The sequence below is a fragment of the Trifolium pratense genome, linkage group LG3, assembly GCF_020283565.1.
Source record: "Trifolium pratense cultivar HEN17-A07 linkage group LG3, ARS_RC_1.1, whole genome shotgun sequence".
Taxonomy (NCBI): domain Eukaryota; kingdom Viridiplantae; phylum Streptophyta; class Magnoliopsida; order Fabales; family Fabaceae; genus Trifolium; species Trifolium pratense.
In genome coordinates this window covers 23,954,920-23,966,672 of record NC_060061.1, presented here as the reverse complement: position 1 = coordinate 23,966,672, position 11,753 = coordinate 23,954,920, and the positions used below count along the sequence as shown (strand labels likewise).

At 33.5% G+C, this 11,753-nt stretch overlaps 1 protein-coding gene across 3 annotated transcripts; it reads right to left on the bottom strand.

The window, feature by feature from the left end:
• Window positions 1-5,171: 5,171 nt before the first annotated feature.
• LOC123917702 lies at window positions 5,172-11,366 on the bottom strand. 3 transcript variants are annotated; one of them, XM_045969497.1, is made up of 9 exons: window positions 10,990-11,366; window positions 10,127-10,810; window positions 9,080-9,179; window positions 8,213-8,269; window positions 7,741-7,858; window positions 7,466-7,548; window positions 6,964-7,025; window positions 6,772-6,868; window positions 5,172-5,623 (listed from the first exon to the last, which is right to left on the bottom strand). In XM_045969497.1, the coding sequence occupies exons 2-8, from the start codon at window positions 10,480-10,482 to the stop codon at window positions 6,772-6,774; spliced, it is 873 nt and encodes a 290-aa protein (XP_045825453.1). In that variant the 5' UTR covers window positions 10,483-10,810; window positions 10,990-11,366; the 3' UTR covers window positions 5,172-5,623. The 3 variants fall into 3 exon arrangements, with proteins under 3 accessions (XP_045825453.1, XP_045825454.1, XP_045825452.1); XM_045969498.1 differs by having other exon boundaries at window positions 5,172-5,606; window positions 10,990-11,341; XM_045969496.1 differs by having other exon boundaries at window positions 5,172-5,669; window positions 10,990-11,220.
• Window positions 11,367-11,753: the final 387 nt, after the last annotated feature.

Here is an 11,753-nt window from a genome sequence, read left to right as displayed (position 1 = left end):
GTAAGTAGAAAGAAAGGTGTAGGAGATTGAGGTTGAGAGTGCATTTATATGGTTTGATTTGGAGAATGGAAGCACTTAGGTATAGTGTGGTCTAGAAAGCCATGAAATGGACAATCACTTAGGACAATCAAGGCTGTCCAAACTATGACAAATGTCAGATGGATATTGATTTGGAACTCTGTCAACAGACCATGTCTAAACAAGGATACTAAAAATAGTGTGAAAAGGGGAAGTTGTCAAATAACAACGAAAAAGGCTTCAAACATGTTTTCTTCTTTTGACTTTGCTAATTAACAAAGTTTAAAAATAATAATGATTATTGAGAATCCTTGTAGTGAGCATTGCTCTAATTTATAATCATGGATAATGACAACACAATCACATGATTTTTAATTCATTAAAGATGAATGTAATGATATGATGAGAGATCAAACTAGACCTTTAAAACTAATGTTGGATTGAAATTTATATCTTATAGACAATTTGTGTAAATTTTCAAGTAAATCTGAAATTATTTGAAATGTAATTTAGATGCGTCAAGATTAACGTGTTAAACTTTTTTAATTATATATGTGTTAATGACATTTCAAATAATTTTAGTTTTATGCAATTTTTAAGATTAGTCTACATATATAAACTTTCAAACTTTCAATTCAATTGTGATTTTGTAAATATATATATCCACAACTAACGATGAATTGATAAGTGGTAAGAGATTTGAACTACTTTTTTTTTTTCTTTTTTACGGTAGATATGAACTACCTAAACATGTGATAGGTGGCTCAATTTTTTACTCTTACCTATGGAAAAAAATTGGTTTAGAGAGGAGAATCTATCTTATTTGTCTCATAGGTTTCAGACGGAGAAAATATATCAACTAAAAAAGTTATTGAGTAATGTAACACCACTCAAGTGTTATACTAGCGAAATTTTATCTCACATTGTATTACGGTATTATATTATAGTATATTTGATTTATTTATACTTTTTGGTTTGACTATTTTGGAGTATAGAATAGAAAGAAAACAAGAGTTTAAAATATTCAAACAGAATATTCCCTCAAAAGTGCACTAATACCCTTTAGTAGTTGATCTGTCTTTACAATATAGTATAAACTCATGTGTCTTCAATGTGTTGCAAAATTTGTTACTATCTTAATGGCATTATCTTCTAAGTCATCTTCAATCCATATAATCTTGCATCTGCAGAAACGGCTGATAAATGACAAAACTTTGGTTACTTACTCCCCCGGCTGATAAATGATAAATAATTTTCATTCATTATGTATGTATCCCTTGAATGCAAATATTGTATAAGTAAAATATTTATTAGGTACAACTAATCAAAAACTCCAAATGCATAATAATAATGATAATAACAACAATAATATTATCAAAACTCATTGAAATTAAGTTCATATTATGCATTTTTTTAACAAATTATGCATTTTTTTGACAAGTTCATATTATGCATAAACTTTTAATTAATTGCGTTCAAGAAACAATACATCACTTATAACCGAAGGAAAATGTAATAAAAAAATACAATATTGTGTCCAACCCATACATAGAATGTTAGAAGACAAAAATGTTGTTAAATAGCATTTCTCTTGTACAGAAGTTATTTGTTATTGGACGAGCTTTCCAATTTATGAGGTAGAAGAATAGAATTTCGCATGTGGAGACAAGTTATACGTACTCATTAGTCAAAAGTTGAAGCAGGCCAGGATGAGTTGATTAATTTCTGTGGTCAAATGATTAATTTATACCAACTAGCAACTTGGGTGATTAGCCTCACTAAAAAATCATAAAAATTCTACTTGGTTATGATCCTTGTGGTATCAATAATACTCCTTTAGAAAATGTAAAAATGTAAAAGTTTAAGCAGTGAAATCACATAATAATACATGGTGGCTGTGGCGGTGGCTGTGGCAGGTATACACCCTTTGGACATTATTATAAGCTACAAAGCAACACTGGACATGATACGAACACCGACACGCCGACACTGATAATAATTTAAGAAAATGACATAATTCAATATGATTATACGCGTTGGTGTCGTGTCGATGTCGGGAAACATCTAATCTGAAGAGTGTTTGCGCTTCATAGATTATAAACAAAAATTATTTTTTAAGTTTATTAAATAATTGATTATCTGATCTATAGACCTTATCACATACATCGATTATTCAATACATCAGTTTTTAATGAATTTAAAAGATAATTTTTATGGGAGTTAGGCATGGCGACTCAAGAGGATCTCTATAGACTTATGGGAGTTCGGCATGTACTAGGCACTGGCACTTACATAGGCTTACCGTCGATGGTTGGAAGAAGGAAGAAGGATACATTTGCATATGTGAAAGACCGAATTTGGAAGCGTATCAATTCTTGGAGAGGAAGAGATATCAAAAGTGGGTAAAGAGGTAATGCTCAAATCCGTTTTACAATCTATTCCCTCATGTTATGAGTGTGTACCTTATACCGGAAACAACTATTAAGGAAATTGAGAGGATGATTAACTCGTTTTGGTGGGGAGGAGGAGGAACAAACAATAGAGGAATTAAATGGTTGGCATGGGATAGAATGACATACCCAAAAGAATTTGGAGGCAATGGGGTTTTGTAACTTGCATCTTTTCAACATGGCAATGGTGCTAAGCAAGGTTGGAATTTTATAACAAAACCAAATACTCTTGTGGCTAAAGTGTATAAGGCAAGGTGGAGGATAGGTGAAGGTACAAAAATCAAAGTAATGAATGAACCTTGGCTAAGGAAGGAGGATGGAATGTGGATGCATTCACCACAAGATCAAGTTCATGCAGCAGCAATGAGAGAAAATGCAGAGTGGAAGTGGCTTTGGAAAATTCAAGCACCACCGAAAGCTAAACATTTGTTATGGCATATTTGCAAAGGGTGCTTATCGACAAGAATTAGACTGAAAGAGAGCAGGAGAGCTTGGCAATCAGCAGGTATCAACTCAATCGGTTCACCAACAATGCTGCGTTTTAATACAGTTAAGGAGTGGATACTGAATTTTTGTCGAAACAGTGACTGTAATGAGGCTGGAAAGGCAGCAATGTTGCTTTGGGTTTTATGGAAAAACAGAAATAATTGGGTATGGAATAAAATGAAAGAACAAGGACAGCAACTTGGCATCAATGCAATGAGGCTTTGGGATGAATGGAAAATTGTGCAGGCTGTCAATAATAGCATCAGAGAAACCGAACAGCAGCAGTATTCTTTGCAATGGCAGCCACCGAATCAAGTAAAATACAAATGCCGCGTTGATGCAGGCTTTCACAACGACGCAAGAAAAACAAGTGCCGGTTGGTGTGTTAGAGATCACAGAGGACAATTTATCTTGGGAGGAACCTCTTGGATACAAGGAAGATGTTCAACAAATGAAGGGGAACCTCTTGTAATATCAAATAATGCAGCGCGTGACTATTCCTTCTGCTGAAAGCTACAGATACAACTTTGACTTATCACTACTACTAACATTGAACAATTCTAGATGCAATGAGATAATCTTAGGGTAGTCAAAATGAGAAAACATAGAATATTGGGTACAAAATTATAAACTCCAGGGGGGTACAGTTGCTCACCCTGAGGTGAGGTGAACGTGCATCCGCCCCTGGTGTACAATCTGAATCCTTGCAATTACCGACTGCATGCAGTTGTACAATCAAACATTTTTTATCGTTCGATTTTGACCATGCAGTTCAAAATTTAAAAACAAAAAGTTTACTTTTTATAAAATCTAATATATCTTTATTAAAAAAAAATGTTTAAGCATTGGGTGTGTTAGAAAAATAATGGAAGCAAAAATAGTAAACCCAATTATTTTGATGGGACATTAAGTTGGTCCATTGTTCTCGTGACTCAATATACTTAGAAAATTGCTCTTTAGGCTCCTGAATTGCTCCCAAGTCCCCTAAAAACTCAAAAATATCTTCAATTTGGACCAGTTTCATTTGGAACTCAAAATCTGGTTAGAATTTCAAACTCTTTCTCGCGATCAATTTTATCACGTGATTTCTTCTTCCATTTCTGGTTGCGATTATTTCTAATCTCAAACCCTTTGTTGTTTAATATGTATTTGCAATAGATTTTGGTACTCAATGCTTGTTGTTATGCTAGACGTAGAAATGAACAGAACTTGCTCTTCAAATTGTATGCTCTGTTTTTCTATGCTGATTGTGTTTGTATGATAAAGGATGTTTTAATTATATTTTCTGGATTTAGAGTAAAATGCACGTGTTAGTGTCTGTAGTAGGTTATTATTATGTATAATTGATGCCTAAGTTTGATCCATAGTTAGCAGATGGTTCATGAAATGCTCTGTTTTTCTTTGTGTTGATGTGTGCATTTTCGGAATCTAGGATATTTGAAACCTACGTTCCAAAATGATTTGAGGAGTAATTTCATTAGTTTTGGAGGCCTTAGAGCAATATAAGAGACCAGAAGAGCAATTTTCAGAAAATTTCTCATCGCACTACCCATTTTCTCACCGCACCCCTGGAAATTCCATTTTTGCCCTTGCTCAAAAAATTCGGAACGCGTTTTCCGAATTTTTTTAGTTCAAATTTGAAAAAAATTCGGAAAACACATTCCGAAGTTGTTTTTGAAGGCAAAAAAAATTCGGAAAACGCGTTCCGAATTTTTTGAGCAAGGGCAAAAATGGAATTTCCAGGGGTGTGGTGAGAAAATGGGGTAGTGCGATGAGAAATTTTCCAATTTTCATATAAGAGGCCTTGGAGAATTATACCTCGTACCCCAAATCAAGTTGGTAGAGTTACCAGTCCAGTCAAAAAAAAAAAAAAAACAGTTGGTAGGAGTATAATTGGTGGCGGTACGAAGTTAATTCTCAAAAACTAGGGATGCTACTTTCTATGCATCCTCACTAAAAAAAATCATCCTCGCATTCAAATGGATAAATTCAGACGCGAGTGATTTTTAAAGATCACGAGAAGGAAAAGAAAATTTGGTACTTTTTCTCCATAATTAGTAGGCCCTTCGAGCCCCTGTGAAACTATTTCTCGAGTCAGCAGCGGAACATTTGTTACTTTAGTAAGAAAAGTTTCTTTAGAGTAAATTCAAAAATCTCATTTGAAAATTAATATTCCAACATATCCATAGTTTATGTACACATACATGTCCATAAAAATCCTTCAAAATGAATCACTATTTATTTTATAGAAGCTAAATTCATAACAAAGACATTATGTACATAATAATGAGTTTCCTTCACATCTTACAATAAACTAGTACCATACTCCAATCAATATTCTAATATATCTATAATTTATAAATGTGCATTCAGTTCAAATCCTTAATATATTAATCACTTTCCTATTTTCATTTTCTTTTCTTACAAGGAAGATTTATTTATTTATTTATTTATTTATACACGAGTTCCAAGTTTTGTATCAAATGAAAATAATCAAACCAGGGAACAGTAAGATCAAAAGATGGATTAGAATCTCACTGGAAAGAAATTCCTGAGATGTGTATTTGTGAGTTACTCCCCGACTCTTCCATTGCATGCAGCACCAAAACGGTTGCGGCCAAGACTTTCACACGATGAATGATGCTAACCTCTCTACAACAATGGATGCACTTTGATTTGTGAAAGGCAATGTTAATGAAGTCAGCACTTTGCACGCTTGAATCAGTAATACATAAAAACAATCAACTTTTATATCTGATATTCTATTCAACAATCTACAAATATGACAAGATATTCGTGTTTTTTATATTAATTTTGAAATATAAAAAAGTACGGTACAATGTGTACCGGTCAAACTATGATTATTTATCCAACAATTTACAAATATGACAAGATATTCATGTTTTTATATTAATTTTCAAATATAAAATAGTACGATACAATGTGTACGGTAAACTATGATTATTTAAATGTCAGATTCTAACAAAGACTAAGACTAAAAGCGGGAGAATCTTGTACGTTAAGAATGAAATAAAAATTGGAGGGACTAAAACCATATTGGCCTCATATTACAGGGACCAAAAGCGGTATTAAACCTATATTGAGTATGCAAAACATTTTTAAAAAGTTGAGAATTATTAAGAGGTCATCGTCGAAAAAGATGCTCTGACTTTGTAGTAGTGAGTGGTGACAGGCTGGCAGCAACACAACTTAATAAACAAACTGTGATTATTAGCTCAGACTATCATTCAGCCAAAAATGGATCCACTTGAACAATTCCACGATGAAAAATTTCACTAACTTCAACTATTTTGGAAGGATAAAAATATGTGGCAGCTATCGTTGCCTTCAAATTTTCAAACCAATTAGGTTAATCAATTAAATTGAAATATAGTGGTTGGTTGGTTCGGCTTCCTTGTTATATGTATGGGTTGCTTCTTTTTTTATAACCAAGTTATACGTAAGAAGTATTTACAGCTGTTTACCGGTGACTAATCTCCGTAGGGAAACCTATTGGACAGTGGACACAGAAGGTGGGTTCTCTTTCAAATGGGTTTCCTCCATAGCAAGAGCCAAAGATTGAATCTTAGACCACTTGCTTAAGGTGTACCCGAGTCCCTAACCACTTGAACCAAGAATGTATGGATTGCTTTAATTTGTTAATGAAGACCTAAGAATGGAATTTGTTGTATTGTTAAGCAGACAGCGAATTTCATTTAATCATGGACTTGCACATATAAAACAGATGGAAGCAAGTTGACTGTAGAGCATCAAAATAGGAATGCAAGATATCAGTAAAGTTTGATTAAGAACTTACCTAAGTTCTATTAGGCAAAATACTTCTTGCAAGATCCTCATTAATGGCAATAGGCAGTGGCGGCATTTGGCTCATAATGCCAGGCATCTCACTCATACTGCACAAAATTAATCAGTGATCTTCACAAAGTTCATAGAGGTAAAATCCAAATACAAATATGATAACAGTAAATTATATTAAACATTCACGTACTCGTTTAGAATGGTATTAATATTGTGCCTTGTGTGGCAAAATAGGTCAATGTTATCCTGCAACTGTTTATCAAACAACATGGTCATCATCACAGCTTCAAACAATAATAAAAAATGAAAATTTGGAAATTCATCAAAGCATTGTTTCTATGAATTAAAAAGTTTAACGAGAGTAATTAGACAAAGACAAATTGACCATTGTTTTATATGGAATATCGGACCATGAGTCCAGCGACACGACTGATGTGATAACTGTTCAACGTCATGTGAATATGATATCTTTCTTCTATGTATAACAATGTGAACTTTTTCTAAACAGGATAAGAATTAATCATCCCCTAGAAAATCTATGGAGGTGAAATGCCACATATCTTTATACTTCAGACACTAAATCAGTTGGTAAAAATGGTTATAAGATGTTCCAGGTTTGTAACGGGCCTACAATAATCAGCTGCACCAGTATAGTAAAACAGAACCGACACAAACTATGGTTGAGCTTTTACCTTGTACGTCGATAAATTGGCCGAGATTTGATTAAAAGCTTGAGCATTCTGCTCCATGAGTTGCTTCATGGGCCCACAAATTCCTGAACATAATGAAATGCGGAATTGGTTCCAGTTACAAAAACGACACAGTAAATGCTTGAAATTTGTCAACACACATTCTTAGACCACTAATCAAGAGCACTAAATTTCAGTCGTAACTGACCAGAAAATTTAAAAATCAGAAATAATGTAGTCGCAACCATGACATAAAATTAGAAAATAGATATACTAACCATCATATAGTGTCCGTTGACTTTGTCCCATAACGCGTGACATGTGAGAATATGACCCCATGCTTGGGGGCAGTGCCGAATGCAAATTTGATTGTGATGGTAACTCCACCGGCTTATCCTGAAGAAGCATGACTTTAGAATACTGGTTCTTCAATCAACATTAGATCCTAAAGACATTAATTGATTCAATATATCAAAACTGGAATCCCACTTATGGGATGCAACAAAAGTATATTTTGTTATTAACATAACATTCCAGTATCATCAATATCCTTGACAAGATATGAAGCACGTTGAGAAGTATCAACAATATATTTCAATTTTTTATAAAATATATTTGAAATTCAAACTACTTAAAACATCAGGTAGAGAATCAGTGAGAATCATTCTAGATTAACTAGACAACTCTTCAACAAACACTGCATTATATGAAAAATAGTATGTGTACGGAAGCTTCCAAAACTTCACATACTTTTCTATAATTGATCTTCTTCCCCGTACTGTGTTCCTCTGATTTCCTTCGCTTTCTCTGCAAAAATGTTTGAAACAGTATTTTAAGCTTCCATAAACAGGCGTAGAATTGAAAATCTCTATGTGTACTCAAGTCCAATGCACTACGCTCATGCAAGGCACAATTTTCTTTTTTATGAATAATACTCCTACCCTAGTAAATTTCCATTTTTAAATGAGGAACAAAGGCAAGGAAGGTTATCTTGGTTAATTTTATTAAGAGTTGATGCGATTATGAGATGAAACATAACATAACCTTTAAATAGGATTACAAGTTGTGATCTGCAGTGGCGATTGCAGCCACAGTATTGCTGCGGCAGCAACCACAACCATATTTTGGCCCAATTGAAAGTTCCATCAGCTTTATTTCCTTCATTTTTCTGCAATAGCTGGAACTGTTACCGTGATAACAACAAAAACCTAAAACCTTGCCTTTACCACTGATTTTACCATAACTTATACAACACTTAAGCTACACAACCATGCAAAACTTAGCTATTGTAACAATGCCAAAAGTAACGTATAGAAGGTGTTACAAAGTGAAGTGCAGTAAACAAAAAGATTTAATTTTGAATGTGTTACAAAGTGGAAGTTCCACTATGCCTATTCAATTTTCAAGTAGTTAATAATTGCAACATGTTCAAGTGACTTTAATGCTTTTGGAATTTAAAAGTTTCTTCTGTACTGGACTAAAAGTGGAACTTCCACTATGTATATTCAACTTTCAAAGTAGCTACTTGCAACATATTCAAGTTACTTTAATGGATTCATGCACGCAGCACAGACATCTACGGACAATGGGAAAATTGTTGAAAGAAAAAGAGCTTACTGTCAACCACCTACACCTCAAAGCGACATCGCGAACAGTTTTATCAGGCAACACTGCAGCAATTTTGATGTACTTCATGATACTTGGCTCATTGGCATAACTAGTCATGAAACATAACAATCATGAAATCAAAAGGTCGTGAAATATAAACTATAGAAAGAGAAATAAATATCATTAGCACACCATAAAAAACAAATTTAGCATAATCATTACAAATACAAAAACAGAAGTAAATCTAGAAGAGAATAGCATAAAACCAATCCAATATTTCCAAACAAGCAAAGAAAAGAATAGTTGGTAGCATGTTAAGTAGCAATTGAAATGTCAAACAAAAATCACATTTTGGAAATCAAGGTCACTGTAGGAAAACATTGCATGTTGTCCACAGGTAAAAAGACAGTTACTTTTGGCTTATGCTTCCTGACTAGGCTTGCAAACAGACAACACATTAATCAACAGATTCAAAGAACCTAAATTATTTTCGTAGGAAAGTAAACTGAAAACAAATTACTATGTGGATAAATGTAACACACAGATGGAGTAAATCAGCAATTTTGGCCTTTGAAATATTGTAAAGGTCCAGCAATTTAGTCCTCAAATTTACAAAATAACAAATTAGTCCCTCAAATTAAACCAAGTCAATCAATTTTTTTTTTTTTGTATTAACCCTCTGGTTCCTAGGGGATGGGGGACCAGTAATCCAGAGTTCGGCCACAAGGTAAGTAAAGTCTGATCAAGAATTGTTCCCACCAGGAATTGAACTCGGATTCTCCCCAACGATCTGTCCTAGAAGGAGCTCATTAACCACTTGAGCCCAATGTCTAGGCTAACGTCAATCAATTTAGTCTTTCCATCAATATATTTTTTAAGTAAACATCCATCAAAACAAATGAAAGACATACATATTGATTTAAAAATTATCTATCTGCATCAAGACAAGCATATAGTAACTTCTAAAATTGTGGTCATAAATTAATCGACCCTTATAATTTCAAGGCCTAATGCTGATAATTAAATTAAAATTATTAATGAAAACAAATGACTTACTTAGCAAGGCCCTCCTCCAATCTGTACTGTTCATCAAGAGACCATTCAACAGCCAACCCTGTGTCATGCTTAAGCCCTGGGACTGAATCAAGAAGAAGAGAAGAGCTAGATGGATTACCACCACCACCACCACCACCACCTTGTTGACATACAACCTGGTTGCTGCTGCTGTTGATGAAAGATGAATTTCCAGGATACATCATCCCAGATGAACTACTTAACCCAAAATAATTACCCATTGGGACCATCTCTGACATGCTATTATTCATACCACCATGCTGAAATGATATTGCATGTCTACTCATAGATGAATTTATGTCTTCATTATGATAACCTCTGTTTGACTCTGCCTCCATCTTTATCTCTCTCTTTACTATTTCTATCTAACAATTTTCCCAATTCACCAAACAGCACCAACCACCATTTCCAAACAAAAAAATCAAAAAGTCTTCACCAATTCAATAATTCAGTGTATCCAACCACAACCAAGATCAAACTCTTAACTTTAAATTCTTCTTCTATTCAGAACAAAAACAAATACCCAATTCCAATTTCCAATACCCAAAGAAAGCTCTAAGCAACCATATCTGCTACAAGGAAATTGGTGATGACCCAGATGAAATAAACAGAACCCCACAATCAAAAACCCTTAAAAATCCAATCTTTAGCTAAAAAATAGAGAGCCTGGAAAAATTTAGAACAACCCAGAAAAATAAAAATCAGTGTTGAAGAAAAAAGATGGTTTAATGGAGTCAATTATAGACAGTGGTACAACAAAGTAAAGGAAAATGATAAAAGCCTTAATAACAGCAAATTCAAACGTGTCGTAACAGAAAATCAACAGAGAGAGAGAGAGAGAGAACCTTTTATGTAGTATAGCAACTTTCCGACTATAGTTGAGCTGAGGGGTGCTTTTACTTTCTTACACACTACAAAACAATGGTACTATAACTGCACTACTACTACCATTTGGCATTTGCTACTTTTTGTACACTGTTTTGGTTTGTGACACATTAACATATTCACTCTATCTTTTTTCTCTCTCTACGTTTTCATTCTCTCTCTGATAGAGAGAGAGAGAGGGACAAGAGATGGGTTATAACTCTACCAATAAGGAAGCAGAAAAAGGAAAAAAGAAAATGAAAATTGTTGATTTTAAAAATAATTAAGGAAAAGGAAATGAAAAGGAGAGATAATAATGGATGGTTGTGGTGTGGTTCTTGGAATTCAGTAACAGTGCGAGTCCCAATAAGCATTTGATGCTATTCATTGTGGACTCCACCTATTCCTGCCTGCCTACTATTATAATTTACTAGGGGTAAACCCGTGCGTTGCACGGGTTCGATTAAAATACATAATTAAAATATTTTTATAAATTAAAAATAATAATTGTGATAAGTATAATCACACATTTGATTAAAATACATTGTTAAATACTTTTTACGATATGGTTATATTCAATATTATATATGTGTAAAAACAAAAAAAGTTGTTCAGAATTAAAATAATTTTTATTGAAATGATGTATCATAGTTTATTTTAATTGTGTTATTGTATAAAATCTTATTTTTCATTATATGAGTTACAATTTTAGTCACAAATCACTTTGTTTTTTAATTTTTAATAT

Bases quoted from the DNA above. Each gene is read 5' to 3' on its own strand.
- LOC123917702 (XM_045969497.1), bottom strand. From the start codon at position 10,482: ATGGAGGCAGAGTCAAACAGAGGTTATCATAATGAAGACATAAATTCA. The intron at 7,859-8,212 runs GTATGTGAAGTT...ATGCTTCTTCAG, and splicing joins AGAAGATCAATTATAGAAAA to GATAAGCCGGTGGAGTTACC. The intron at 7,026-7,465 runs GTAAAAGCTCAA...TTTGATAAACAG, and splicing joins CCAATTTATCGACGTACAAG to TTGCAGGATAACATTGACCT.